The 15636-nt window shown below is 42.2% G+C and overlaps 1 protein-coding gene across 6 annotated transcripts in view; it reads left to right on the top strand.

Annotated features, from left to right (window-relative positions):
• The first annotated feature begins 324 nt into the window (after window positions 1–324).
• Window positions 325–15636, top strand: part of ZDHHC20 (zinc finger DHHC-type palmitoyltransferase 20) — a 74975-nt gene continuing 59663 nt past the window's right edge. For 2 of the 6 annotated variants that reach the window (XM_049778275.1, XM_049778278.1), the window contains exon 1: window positions 326–494. In XM_049778275.1, coding sequence (XP_049634232.1) covers window positions 377–494 — 118 coding nt within the window. In that variant the 5' untranslated portion in view covers window positions 326–376. Of the gene's footprint in view, window positions 495–15636 lie in introns of all 6 variants that reach the window. The other 4 variants (XM_049778277.1, XM_049778280.1, XM_049778279.1 and 1 more) reach the window with 3 other exon arrangements.

Genomic DNA, 15636 nt, shown 5'->3' with positions numbered 1-15636 from the left:
CGCCTCCCGGGCTCCCGCACCCCCGTCCCGCACTGTCCGAGCCCCGCGACCCCGCCGCCCTCCCGGGCCCACGCCGCCTGTCTCCGGGCCGTCCGGCCGAGGCCCCGCCCCATCCGGCGACGGAGCCCCGCCCCAGCGCGGCCGTGCGGGGGCGGCGAGCGGCGGGCGGGCGGGCGGGCGGGCTCCGGGGATGGAGGTCCGGGGCGGGTCCGGGCGGGGCTCCGCGGCGGGCTGGGACGCCCCGGCGCCGCAGAGCGAGGCTGCAGCGGGCCCGCCGGCCGTCGGGGCGGGGCTGCCGGGCCGGGCTGCGGTGGGATCGTCGGGCTCGGCCTCTCCGCGCCCCCCGCGCGCCTGGCTTTGCGCGCGGCCGCCGGACATGGCGCCGTGGGCGTTGTGGCGCTGCTGCCAGCGCGGCGTGGGCTGGGTGCCGGTGCTCTTCATCACCTTCGTGGTCGTGTGGTCCTACTACGCCTACGTGGTGGAGCTGTGCATGTGTGAGTAGCGCGCGGCCGGGCGGCGGGGCCGGGGGAGCGCCGAGCCCTTCCGATCGTCCGGGAGCGCTCCGGACGCCGCCCGCTGGCTCGCCGGCCCGGCCCGGGCTTTGTCCCTCGGCGCGGCTTCCGGCATCGCGGGCCTCCTCCGTCCCAGCGCTGGCGAGGGCGGCCGCCCGGGCCTCCTCTTCCGGGGGGTGATGCTCAGGAAAGGAGAGGAGAGCAGAGCAAAGGAGGGAAAGGTTCCCTTGGAGCTGATTCTGAGGCGCTTTGTCGTAGGAGGCCGAGTGTGTGTCAGTGTCAGTGTCAGTGTGTTCCAGTAAGCCCTTGCTTCTCAAATTGGAGGGCGCGTCCCCCCAGGGGGGCGCGAGGCTCCATGAAGGGGGGCGCTTTTGACCTCGGCACAAACACTGTCCTAACAAGCTGAGCCCCGTGTTTATGTCTCTGTCTGTCTCTGGAGCTGAGAGTTGCTGTGTCTTCTTCCAACCCCGCTTCGAAAGGCTCTGCGTTGCCAAACGTGCTCCTTGTAGCCACTAATCCAGGCGTCACCTCTGATTACAAAATCAGCTCAAATTATTATATATATTTTTGTTTTGCAGGGTTTTTGTTTTGTTTTGGTTTGGTTTTCGTTTTTGGCGCTGCTCAGGGGTTACTCCTGGCTGCCTGCTCAGAAATAGCTCCTGGCAGGCACGGGGGACCATATGGGGCACCGGGATTCGAACCAACCACCTTTGGTCCTGGATCGGCTGCTTGCAAGGCAAACGCCGCTGTGCTATCTCTCCGGGCCCAAGTTTTTTTTTTTTTTTTTTTTTTTTTTAAATAAAGATACTATTTACAGTCGTAGGGGGGGTGCGAAAAATGTTTTCTTCTTCCTAGGGGGCATGACAGGAAATAATTGAGAAGCACTGCTTTAAGCTGATTCTGAGGCGTTTCAGAGGAGGCCGTTTCTGTGTGTCCGTCCGAGTGTCTGTGTGTCCGCGCGCGCAAATGTGTTTCTTGGGGATGAGTGTGTTATAAGGGTGCATGTTTCATAGGTGTGTTTCATAGGTGCTAGTAGATGGACGTGAGTGTTTTGTAGGTGAAAGCGCCTTTCGTAGGTGGATGCTTCCATGGGTGTGTGCGTTTCATAGGGTTGTTTGTGTTTCATAGGTGTGTGCGTGTTTTATAGGAGCAAATGTGTTTCAATAGCTATGCGTGCATTTCCTAGGTGTGTTTTGTGTTTCATAGGTGTGTTCCTTTCATAGGTATGTGTCATAGGTGTTCGTTACATTAGGTATATGTGTTTCAAAGTTGTGTCTCATATTGGTATACCCTCCCTCACCCCCTTTTTCTTGTCTAATTTTGAGCCACATCTGCTGGAGCTCAGGGATACTGGAATTGAACCCTGCCTGGTTGGCTGTGTGCAAGGCAAGCGACCTACCCGCTGTGCTTGAGTTAATGCTTTAAAAAGCGTTGCTGTGGCCTAAGTAGTTTAGTAGCACAGCAATAGGGCATTTGCCTTGCACGCCCCTGACCATGGACAGACCCGGGTTCGATCCCCGGCATGGTCCCCCAAGCCAGGAGCAATTTCTGAGTGCAGAGTCAGGAGTAACCCCTGAGCGCCGCCGGGTGCAACCCCTCCCAAAAAAAGGCATTGCTATTGATGTAACTAATATGGCAGGTAGTCTTTTCATCATCATCTGCAGAATAGCCTTAGAAGAGAAATAAAGTCACTGATTACTACTTGACTTTCTATAGTTTTCTTATTTTGAGTATAAATGCAGTAACTTACACAGAATATTGTTGTAAGCAAAGAATGAGGATATACATATATTTGCATATATGTACATATATTCATCGTTTGGTGTGTTGTGGTTTTTGTTTTATTGTTGTTAGTTTTTTTGTTTGTTTCTATTTTTGTTTTTGCTATTGTGAAAATGTAAGTTTCATCCTCAGGTTTTGTTTTATTTTTTTATGCCATTTTCCTTACATCCAGTTTCTCACCTGATTTCTTAGAAGAAAAGAGTTACATTACAGTGTGCTCCAAAGATTTAATATACTACGTTCAAATGGGCTTTCTAAGATTGAAGGAAATTGATGGTCAATTGATGCTCCGGTGGGGCCGGAGTGATGGCGAAGCAGTAAGGCGTTTTGCCTTCCACATGGCTGAGCCAGGATGGACCACGGTTCTATCCCCCGGCGCCCCATATGGTCCCCCAAGCCAGGAGCGATTTCTGAGCACATAGCCAGGAATAACCCCTGAGCATCACCGGGTGTGGCCCAAAATTAAAAAAAAAAAAAGGCACTTTGGGGTTACTACAGTTTGTGACAATGACTGATTGCAATCTAAATTTGTCTAGTCTTTGAGTAGCCAGCTATTTTAGATTTTGCACTTTCTCCAGGCTGTTCTATATCTCTGTCATATCAGTTCTTCATGAAAACTTAGAACTAAATGGTGAGAATGTGAAAGCAATTCCTTGACATGCCAGAATGAGATGCTCAATCTCCAGTGAGCTAGTCAGTCCAGACTAAGTCCAGTCATCGGAAAAACCATTGTCACATGATTTATTTTCAAATGGGTTACACAGTGTTGATGTGAAGCAGGAGAGTTTGGAGGTTCTGCTTTTCCTGCTTGTGAGGATGAAACTCAGAGCCTTGTATGTGCTTTATTTCTTTTTTGTTTTGTTTTGTTTTTGGGGTCACACCCGGCTAGCGCTCAGGGGTTACTCCTGGCTCTATGCTCAGAAATCACCCCCAGCAGGCTCGGGGATGCAGGGATTCAAACCACAGTCCTTCTGCATGCAAGGCAAACGCCCTACCGCTGTACTATCTCTTTGCCCCCCCCCCCCCGCTTTATTTCTTGAGCCTTTCCCTAGCTCACTCCTTATTCTTTTTAAAAAGTCACTTAAGATTGATGTTAATTGAATGAAGCTGTACCTCCTGCCTCTGCTTCCTCTGATGGTGACTGCTGTTCTAATTATAACTCTGGATTTGTGTCTCTCAGATAACTTGGTTAAAACTGAGTTCTGTTTTAAGAGAATGCTTTGGTTTAAAATGTTGAGGGTAGGTTGTTGGTTTTATTAAAATTTTTTTAGTCACCGTGAAATTGCAAAGTTACTCATAATTAGGTTTCACGCATACAATGTTTCAGCATGAATCCCTTCACCTGTGTCCACTTTTCTCTACCAGTGTACCCACCCCCCATTTACCTCCCACTCACCAGTCTTCTTATGCATACATATATATGTATATTCATATGTGCGTATTTGGTTTGGGGACCACACCTGGCAGTGCTCCGAATTCCTGGCTGTGTGTTCAGAAATCATTCCTGCCAGGCTCGGGTGAACTATATGGGATTCCAGGGATCAAACCCAGGTTATCTACATGCAAGGCAAACGCTCTATATAGGCTACTATGCTGTCCTTCCGGTCCCTATATACAAATTTTTGCACTGTGGTTTACAATACTGTTGCTGATAGTTTCATACATAACACTTTACCACCTTTCAGCACTTTCTCCTCCTCCCGTTGAGTGCTTGCCTTCTCCATAGACATTGGCCCCTCCCTGCTGTAACTATCAAGGGGGTAGGTTTTTTTTAAAAAATGAAAATCATTTTTACTCTCTGTCTCTGTCTCTGTGTCTCTGTCTGTCTGTCTCTCTCTCTCTCTCCTTTCCTCTCCCGTACTTTCCCTTTTTCTCCCCTCCCTTCCCTCTCTCCTCTCCTTAGGGGATGTGCTCAGGGATGATTTTGTGATTTTGGCAGGGTTTACTCCTGGCTCTGGATCAGAAATTGTTCCTGGCAGGCTCGGGGGACCATATGGAGCATGTCCTCCATCCATTTGAGCTATTTCACTGACCCAGGATGGTTCTTTTCCAGGAAAGTGATAATTTAACATTCTAAAGTTTTATTGGAATCTCTTCTTGAGGTCATTTAGAGCTGTTAGTGGTAGATATGAGTCTTTCATTAGACATGCGGAGTTTAAAGATTCAATACCTTTGGTACTTGGAGATAGCTGTTGCTTGGAAATTCTGTGATATGTGTAAGCATGAAATTTTTCAGAAAAATATTTTTCAGAAATACATAGAATGGATATAAATCCTGAGTAATTTAAGGATCTACCAGTGAGACCCCACTACTATGCCCCCATATGAAAAAGAACTGGTGTGCTCTCGTCTCACTCCTTCCACTACCCAGTGCAGACAGACGTACAATAGTACACTTGAGCAAACAGCCATCTTTAACTAATTTCATATTGAGGTAAAACTGTGTTGCAAGATTGTGTATATATGTTTTTATATAATTATTTAAGAAAGTGAGTACAAAAGTTTTCATAATTGAGCTTCATTCATAGATTGTACACCACTCATCATCAGTCTACTTTTTCCACTACCCATGTCCCCAGTTTCCCTCCCACCTATCCACTCGTACAAGCATTTTGTGTGTGTGTGTGCATGTGCGTGCGTGTTGTCTGTCTGTCTCTCCTGCCACTGTCTGATGAGAGGTGATATCTCATTGTTGTTTTAATTTGCATTTCCCTGATCATTAGTGATATAGAGCATTTTCTCATTTGCCTTTTGGCTATCTGTACTTCTTTGAGGAAATATATGTTCATTTCTTCTCCCCATTTTCGGATGAGGTTAGATGTTTATTTCTTGCAAAGCTCTCTCAGTACCTCGTACCTAAGACCTTGTATGTCTTAGATATTAATCCTTTATCAGATGAGTATTGAATGAATAGTTTTTCCTATTTCATGGGCAGCCTTTGTATCCTAGTGACTGTTTCCTTTGAAGTGCAGAAGCATCTCAGTTAAATGTATTTGTTTCTTTGTTCATTGCTTCCACTTCCTTGGGCAGTGCTGTTTTATCCTTGAAGAAGCTTTTAGCTTCAGTGTCATAGAATGTTTCACCTACATTTTTCTCTATTTTCCTTATGGTTTCAAGTCTGATATCAAGGTCTTTAATTCATTTGGATTTGACCTTTGTGCATGGTGTTAAGAGAGATCTGAGTTCACATTTTTGCATGTAATTTACCAATTTTTCAACACTTGTAGAAGAGGCTTTTCTTGCTCCAGTTTGTATTTCTTGCACATTTATCAAAAATTAATTCATTACTTATCTGGGGGTCTGTCTCAGAATATATTCATGCCATTGATCTGAGGGTCTGTCTAGATTCCAATACCATGCTATTTTTCTTTTCTTTTTATTTTTTAAATAAATGTATATGAACCCATAAGCCCTGCCAGATGTGGCCACTGAACACAGAGCCAGGTGTGGCCCCTGCAAAAGCAAAAGCAAACTCAGTTTTTATTTATTTATTTATTTTTGGTTTTGGGGTCACACCTGGCAGCACTTGGGATACTCCTGACTGCTCAGAAATCGCTCCTGGCAGGCTCGGGGGACCATATGGGATGCCAGGATTCGAACCACTGTCCTCCTGCGTCTAAAGCAAACGCCTTACTGCTGTTCTATCTCTACGGCCCCCAGACTCAGTTTTTAAATCTTAATCCCCCATAATTAAAACTTTGAGGATAGATGAATATATGGTAATTCTTAGTTTTGCTGTCACCTATAACTGCTTTTAATAAGATGTATTATGTTAGAGAGATAGCTCAAAGGACTAGAGAACATGCCCTTTAGACAGGAGGTCTGGATTCAATCGCTCACACTAAATGGTCTCCTTACTGTTGAGTAATCACCAATTTCTGAATTGGGACTCATTCCTGCACACAACCAGGTGAGACCCAAAACCCAAATCCAAATTTAAAAATAAAGCAGGAGTGTATTTCATAGACTTACATATTGGCTAATAGAACAGAATAGATTATCTGTGTAAGTAGACAGTAGTAGGAATTTTGAATAAGATACAATTAACATCTCATAGAGGAGAAGATCAGACTCGATGTTTGGTCAGAGATAAAATTGGGTCCAACTCACACCTATAGAAGATAAACAGTAAATGGATAAAAATAATTTTTTCCTGTGTTTTACATATTCGAATGGTGAGAGATATCAAATTTTCACAACTCCTTCATTTGGGAACTCTAATATTATTTATTAAATGTATTTTGACATTCTTTCATTCATTTGTTTTCTGATGTCTGAGAACAAGAGAGGTAATGTTTTATAAATGCTTGAGTGTTGTTTTCTGAGAACAAGAAGGTCCTAGTCTTTCTAGGCTGTTCTATAACCATAAACAGGATGACTTATGAACAAACAGTGTCAGTATTCTGGAATCTGGCAAATACAAAATCAAGGCACCAGCAGCTTCAGTGTCAGCTGAGTGCCTACTTCCTGGCTTAAAATGGTCATATTTGTACTGTTTCTTCTCCATGGCAAAAATCTTATAAGGGCACTAGATCCCAGTATAAAATTTTATTTATCAGCACCTCCATCATCTTAGCACTTGCCAAAGGCTTCACCTCCTCAAACTCAATACTGTACCTTTGATACAATTGATTTTTTTTTTTTTCATAACAGGCTCACCCAGCAGTGTCATAGAGCAAGACACTGCCGTTTTGAAGTTGGTGTATTCAGGCTGTGCTGGCCTGACCACTGGGGATGCAGTGCTGCTCATCTGGGATGCAGGGGACCATCATGGCTATATAGCTAGCAGTGTTGTGAGGATATGCCAGGGAGCCGGTGCAGGGCCTCACACATACTAGGCACCCAAGGTATATTCCTGGCCCCTAACATGAATTATGAGGGTTCCCCAAAATGATCCATTTAAAGAATGTTGTGATCAGCTTAGTTCTCCAGTCTGTAAAGATAATTTGTCTTTGCGATCAATAAATGTTCTTGGAGCCGCAGATAAACTACATGTCACCTCTGGTATGATACAAACATACACACACACACACACACACACACACACACACACACACACATCATCTATCATGGACTGTTAATCGTCTATCATGGACTGTTAATCCGATTTTTAATTCAAGACCAAACATTTACTATTGTTTTTTTGTCATTTTGAGCCACATTCAGCAGTGCTTGGACTTATCCTGGCTCTGTGCTCATGATCACTCCTGCCAGGGAACAGGGTACCATATAGAATATTTGTGTTCGAGGTTTTCTTTTTATTTATGATTAATTTCCATTATTAAAGCATGTTCTAAATGAATTACTTTATTTAAATACCACCATTACAAGGTTGTTCATAATACACTTGGGTTCTGTTTTTTTCACAATTGCAAATTTATCTATAATTGAGTTTCAATCATACAATGTACAAGCCTTTCACCAGTGCACATTTCCATCCACCAATGTCCCCACTTTCCCTTTCACCCTCCCCACTGACTGCCTTGGGGCAGATGTTTTGTTTTGTTTTGGTTTTGGGTCATACCCAGCAGCACTTAGGGGTTACTCCTGACTCTATGCTCAGAAATTGCTCCTGGCAGGCTTGGGGAACCATATGGGATGCTAGGATTCGAACCACTGTCCTTTTGCATTCAAGGTAAATGCCCTACCTCCATGCTATCTCTCTGGCCCCTGTTTTTCTTTTCTTTGTTGCTCTCTCTCTCTCTCTCTTTCTCTCTCTCTCTCTCTCTCTCTCTCTCACTCCCTTCCTTTCCCTCCGTCTCTCTCTGTCTCTCTCTCTCTCCCCTCGACAGACATTAGACAGACATTGAAATGGCCAACACATACACTCATGCACACACATAGACAGACACTGAGGATCCATCCATGGGTTACAGTTGAAAAGCTGACCCAGATTGATTGGCACAGAACTCTTAAAAGAATGTAAATCCCACAAATCAGATGGAACGGTTTTCCATTTTCTAGGCCAAACATGATTAGTGAGGGTAAACTTTACTTAAAAAAGGCTTCATGGGTTAGATTGTGCATAGATCATTCTTAAAAACAATCATTTTTAAGTCTAAAAAATAAGTGACATGGTGATGAACACAGTAAGAGGAGTCTGCACCATGAAATATCATCTAGCAGGTCTTGAGCATCCAGTTTCCTTTCCTAAAAGTGATCCATAATCATGAATATTATGGCATAATGGTAAACTACCTACAATTGAAAACAGATTACAATAACATATTCAATGAATGAGCTCTGTAACAGGAGTTCATGGCATACACTTGCATATTCCATTGTTATCTATGGACATTAATATTAGATTATATTAACAGGCATAATTAAGTAGAAAATGAATAGATAAGAATTTTTTTCATGACATTATCATAATGAGCCCTGTCTTCTTTTTTTTTTTTTTTTTTGGTTTTTGGGTCACACCTGGCAGTGCTCAGGGATTACTCCTGGCTCTGTGCTCAGAAATCACTCCTGCCAGGCTCGGTGGACCATATGGGATGCCGAGATTCAAACCTTCTGCATGCAAGACAAACACCTTATCTCCATGCTATCTCCGGCCCCCAGAGCCCTGTCTTCTTAATCTAATATAGTATATTAGTATAGTGATGTGGAATTGGGTTGACCAACCTATATTTCCAAGAACCACTGTGGACAAAAAGATCAAGAAGTTATTATACACATAGTAAAATTAAGACATTAAAACTACTTATAGTGAGTACTGTAGTGGGAGTCCATGGCTTCCAAATGCATTCTGCACTTGTTTCTATGAATAAAAGCATTAGAACATTTTTATACATATCTATAAAGATTAGTTGGACACCTTCTCACACTAAATAGCTGTATCTGTTCTTGACGGGAGAGTTTAATCCATTGACATTTAAGGGAACTATTGACAGAAAGGGCTGTGTGTCATTATATTGTGTAGGGTTGTTGTTACAATTGGGGATTTGGTTTGTGTAATTGTTCTTTAATTGTTCTTTAAATGAGTTGCTCATTTAGGATCGGTTTGATTAGTGCAAATATTGTGAATTCTTTTTTGTCTGAGAATGTTTTTAACTCTAGCTCCCATGTAAATGAGAGTTTCGCTGGGTAGTGGACTCTAGGTAGAAAGTTTCTTTCATTCAGTACTTTGACTATGTCGTTCCACCCTTTTCTTGCCTAGATTGTTTCAAATGAAACATCTGGTTTGGGCCGGGAGAGATAGTACAGCAGCGTTTGCCTTGCAAACAGCCGATCAGGACCAAAGGTGGTTGGTTCGAATCCTGTTGTCCCATATGGTTCCCCGTGCCTGCCAGGAGCTATTTCTGAGCAGACAGCCAGGAGTAACCCCTGAGCATTGCCGGGTGTGGGCCAAAAACCAAAAAAATATATATATATATCTGGTTTGATTCTTTTTTGTTTCCTTTATACTTGAGGTTGTTTTTTTTGTTTGTTTGTTTGTTTGTTTTTTTCCTTCTTTACTGCTTTAAAGAATCGATCTCTCTGTTCTTTGCTATTTGGATTACCAAATGTCTTGTTGTTGTTCTGTTATGGTCTATTTTGTTTAGCACTCTTTTTGCCTCTTGGATTTGTAGAGAAACCTCATTCTCAAGCGTGAGGAAGTTCTCTGCTTTTTTCTCTCTCACTACTTGTTCTTCCCCATTTTCATTTTCTTCCCATTCTGGAATTCCTATAAATCATAGATTATTTCTCCTATCTTTGTTACTTAAGTACCTTACATTTTCTTTCATGGTTTTGTCTCTCCTTTCTTTTTTGACTTCTTTATCCCAGCTGGCTCGTAATATGTCTTCATGTTCATCTATGCAATTCTTTACCTGTGTATTTCTACTATTATGGCTTACTAACATGCTTTTCATTTCCTCAGTTCCATGTATGTATTCTCTCATCTTCTGAAAGAGTTCTTTTTTGAGTTGGTTGGTTGGATGAATTATTCATCTATAGATTTCTTAATTTAACAGGCTAGTGATTCCTTAATTTTCATTGGTTAATTTTCATTAAGTGTTTTTGTTTTTGTCTTTTTTGGATCTTGGGGCTCCATATCCCGTGATGCTTAGGGGTCACTCCTGGTTATGTGCTCAGAAATTACTCCTGGCTTGGGGGACCATATGGGATGCCACTGTTCAAACCACAGTCCGTCCCGGGTCAGCCACGTTCAAGGCAAACGCCCTACCACTGCAACATTGCTCCAGCCCCATTAAGTGTTGATTTTAGGTCCTCATCAATAAGGTTCAGGCTTTTGGGTGGATTTGGAGATTTGCCAGGATTTCTTTCCTTATCCCCATAGTTAAGATGACTTCTTTAGCTTCTCCATTGAACTTTACATTTAGTGGTTTGGAGTACTGGATTTCTCAGCCTGTAGAAAGAAGTACTATATCCAATCTGCTAGAAAGTCTATGATATAAATTGAAATGACTTCACATGGATGCACTGGCGTCTGCATGGTTTGAGAAAATGAGGACTGGGGTGAGGGAGAGAGGGAGGATGGAAGGAAGGGAGGTTAGGATTACTATTAGGAGTAACTAAAATTAAACTTATTTGTAAGCACTTTACTTGGGGGGTAGTATTACTTTTATTCTCTTGGTATTGCATGGTGGACAGTATGGGTTAAAGCAAATAAGTGATATTCTTCATCCTTTGTGTTCTTGAGAATCAGGATTTTCACTGTGGGGGAAGGATATAAGTAAATACTATATGAGAACTCTGTAGATTTGATTTTGAATTAATAGTGTGAACTTGCAAAGCACTTTTTAACGTATGTGATGTTTTGCAGAGTTGCATCCTTTGCTAGGCAGGCTTCAAGACAAAGTGGAACATTGAAGTTTGTTTTGGTAGTAGTGCAGCCTCTTTATTTTTGGCACCAAACAATTACTGCAGCAGGAGTTGCCCTTGATGGAGTCAGTGCCTTTGCAGCTGTGAGTTCTGCGTGATGTGCATATTTAGACTTTTTTGTTAGAAGATAAAGATGTAGTAAATTCACACGAGGATGGGGGAGGGGCAAAGTGAAGACCTTTAAGTGATAGATTTCCCTCCATCTTTTTCTCCTAACATTGGTTTTCAGTGGTGGAGGATTGGGCTACCCTGCATTGCTGAGGTTCTGGTTCTGCATTCAGGAATTACTCCTGGCAATTCTAGGAGCCATCTGGAATGCCTATTTCATTTGTTTGTTCTGGGCCTTTACCAGGCAACGTGCCATTACTACTACTAGTTCAGGGCTTAGGAGCTGCTCTGCAGTGGTGCCTTAGAAAACCTTGGCCCTTGTGCAAAGTAATTGCTATAGCCCTTTGATGTATCTCCCCAGTCTTTTATTGACCTTTTGAAGTGAACAGCCAATAAACAGGCAAGTCTTTGATTCATGTCCCCAAAGGAGGGAGAACACCAGGGCTGAACTCATGGACCAGGCCTCCCACAGGATATCCAGAACAAGTAGCCAACTATGTGCTCTCCCCAATGACAGTGACCTTTCTTCCACCACCCCCGGATTTACTGCTTTGCCTATAGCAATCAGCAGTAATTGGAAACACCCATAGCATCACCTACTGGAAAAAAAAAAAGGATAAGCATTTAATTACAAGACACTAATCTAGATTTTAATGAACAGCTGCAAATAATGACAACAAAAAATGGTAGACAAGTCAGTGCACAGATAGCAAAATATATCAACAAACAATCTGAGACTAAATATCTCAGGGAAGCAACCTTAAGGTCTAACTAAAGTCTTGAAGATTATGACTAAATGTATAAATCAGAGAAGAGGTATTACAGTTGTTAAGGCACATGCCAACATGCAGTCAGCCCAGGTTCAATTCCTGGTAACACATGGTTCCCAGCATCACCAACTGTGTGTCCCTGATGGCCCACAGCACTGCAGGTGTAGCCCAGGTAGCCCTAGCACCACAAGTCCTGAGCATCACATCCTCCAGACCTTGCATTGAACTGCCGGAAGGTTGACTGAGCATCATTGTTCCTGGAGACTCAGAGATAAGGTTCCAGACTTTGCCTTCCTTGGTATCTCTGCCCCAGCTTTAAAAAAAAAAGGGGGTGTGTGGGTGGGGGGAGAAACTAAGATTCAGGATAAATCAACATACTTCTAAATAGAAATGGAAATTATTTTATTATTTAAGTGAAAAAAGAGAGAAATATTTATTATTTGTTTTATTCTACTAGTAAAGACAACAGAAGAATTATCTGTAACCCCTACCTGAAGAGAAAAAGAGAGCAAAGAGTTTATTCAAAGATTCAGCTCGTTTTCACGGGGAAGACCTTAGCAGAAATGTTAATATAAACTCTTTATAGTATCTATTACATTGACTCCATGGAATCAATTAAAGTTTGCCACAAAGGGATATGTCAGTGTGTTGGGTTTTTTAGGGGGTTGGAGGCTTACCTGGCAGGGCTCAGGGGTTATTCAGGCTCTACACTTAGAAATCATTCCTGGTGCTGGAGATCAAACCCAGGTTGGCCGTGTGAACAGTCATCTCTAGTGTGTGTGTGTATGTAGCAAAAGGAATGAACAGTATCTATTGACAACATACCCCTGAAGGACCTTAAGTACAGAATTATAGTTACCATGGAATGGAGGTGTAAGAGGTAGATCAGAATTATGATAACTAGTTTTGAGAACTCAGGGTGGTGGTAGAAGGGCAGTTAGTTTGTATACAACAAGCCCAAATATAAACTCTATTGTAGCTACAATGTTACCTCAGTAGTAAAAAAAATCAAATCATAGTGGGGCCAGCGCAGTAGTACAGAGGTAGGGTGCTTGTCTTTTATGCAGCCAATCCAGTTTTGATATCCAGCATCCCATGTGGCCCCAAAAGCACTGCCAAGAGTGATTCCTGAGTGTAGAGCCAAAAGTAAGCCAGAGCATTGCTGGGTGTGACCCCAAATCAAAAAACCATAGCAAGTAATTGCTTCACTGACCTCACTAAAAGGAGAAATCTAAAAAATATGAACACAAAGCTTAAGATTTGAACCATTTTTATATTTCTTGAGATAAATTATTGTGAATAAAGCAATTCAGAGAATATAATCAATGTTCAAGAGCATTTAAAATCTCAGTTTAATAAGACACAAAACATACAAGTTTGAGAAATTAAACAATCTTTAAGCCTAAAGAAACTCATTCTGAGACACATTATAACCAAACTCCTAAAACTTTTTTTTTTTTTAAAGGAATTTTGAAGGGACCGGAGCGATAGCATAGCGGTAGGGCGTTTGCCTTGCATGCAGCTGATCAGGATGAAAGGTGGTTTGAATCCCGGCGCCCCATATGTTCCCCCAAGCCAGGAGTGATTTCTGAGCACATAGCCAGGAGTAACTCCAAAAAAAGGAATTTTGAAGCCTAAAGCTGATGAAATAGAATACTACTAGAATATTAATGGAACATGTAAACACTGAAATACTATTCTGTTACTAGGAAAGGTGACATCTTGACCTTGGATGGAAGCTAAGTCATTGCTAAGTGAAATAAGTCAGGAGGAGAAAGATTAAAACTGGTTGATTTTACTCATATGTCATCTATAAAGTAAGGGAACAACGTTTAGTGAAAAAAATCCTTAGATTCTGATCACAGAACTGTTAATTACCAATGGGGCTGTGGCGAGGTCAGAACTAGTGCACTGTAGTGGAGGAATGGATACTAGTATTTTGGTGATGAGTGTAGTATAGTCTCATCCTGCCTCTGAAACATATAAATATGTACATCTTTATAATCAATGTTACCTCATTTTTTTAAAAACCAGTGATTTGGGGGCCGGACCAATAGCACAGCCATAGGGTGTGTGCCTTGCACGTGGCTAACCCAGGATGGACCTAGGTTCGATCCCCAGCATCCCATATGGTCCCCCAAGCCAGAAATAATTTCTGAGCACATAGCCAGGAGTGATCCCTGAGCCCTGCCAGATGTGGCCCCAAAACCAAAAAATAAAAATAATGAACTTGTTCTACGTTCTACCATTTCTGTTGATGATGGACCAGTTATACCTCCTATTTCCAAATAGAAAATGTAGATGGTACTACAGATCATAAATCATTATAAGTGTGAGGACTTTCATAAAAATATAAGGTGAGAGGGTATATACTATAATTTTCTTAATTTCCTTCATATTCTACATGACTGTCCTAAGATGAGTTGAAAAGAAAGCCCGCCAAAAGCTCCCCACTGGCTAGTTTATTTGTAACTCTTAGATCGAGTATAGCCTGGCACCAGCAACTTGTTATTCTGGGTCTAGCCCCATGCTGGTAAACAATATTTTCTGTCCCCCCAAAAATCCATTTTCTGGCCACTACAAAAACTTTTCTTCCAGAACCTGTTTCTTGAAAAACCTGTGTTTTGCTAACCCAAACACATCTCCAGCTCATGGGCTCTTTTCACCTACATCAGGTAATTATTTGATATGTAGATTCTACCATTGTGTTGTCCCTCCTAACAATCTTTCTGCCCTTTGTTTTCCCTGAAGTTACCTTGCATACTAGAGTTGTGCTTAAAATGTCACCAGCTGAAAAGTAAAATTTATCTCACGTCTCATAGACATGGGTCCCCATAAAAAAAAAAAAAAAGAAAGAAAAGAAAAGAAATCCTGTGCCTCTCAGAATCAATTAGCTTGTCCTTCGCTTAAAAGGGAGTACTTCCTTGGTGTTTTCTCCTTAAATTAGACTTGATCAGGGATAGAAATAGACACTGTAGTTTAGTAAGGAACTGTCTACATACACTTGCACCAAAAGATTTTCGTCTGAATAGACACTAAATATATAGAACCACATTTCTTTTTGTTTAGGGGACCACATGCAGCATTGCTCAGGGCTTACTCCTGGCTCTGTTCTCAAGATGACTTATGTTGGTAATCAGGGGGCCATCCATATGTGGTGCTGAGGACCAAATCAGGCTCTGATGGCCATGTACAAGGCAAGCACCTTAACCACTTTTACTATCTCTCTAGACCAACATTAATGTTTTAGGCACACAGTATTACTACCCTTTTGGCCTATGTTCCTTCTCTTGGGCCTGTTGTATAAATCTCATGTCTTCTTTATTTCTCTTCACTCTTTTCCTTTTTGTTGATGGTTTAGTGAGTTTTATCCTACAGACGTTGACTCATTGCTAAATTTCTATCATTCTGCAACTGAGCCCATCTGATGTGGTTTTTTTGTTTTTCATTTTATTGATTTCTGATGGAAGTTTTCTGAGATTTTCTCTCTCCTTGTTGGAGCTCTCTTCTAGGGCTTTCCTAAAATCAATGACCATTCTTACTGTTGTCACTTTGAAGTTTTCATCAGAAGTTATAAGGAACTCTTGGTTACTTGGGGACCTTCTCCAACTTTTTTGTATTTGTCTATTTTTGTT

This window comes from Suncus etruscus, chromosome 8 (genome assembly GCF_024139225.1).
Source record: "Suncus etruscus isolate mSunEtr1 chromosome 8, mSunEtr1.pri.cur, whole genome shotgun sequence".
In the NCBI taxonomy this organism is placed as follows: domain Eukaryota; kingdom Metazoa; phylum Chordata; class Mammalia; order Eulipotyphla; family Soricidae; genus Suncus; species Suncus etruscus.
The sequence above is the reverse complement of the archived record's forward strand: the minus strand, read 5'-3'. Positions and strand labels throughout refer to the sequence as shown.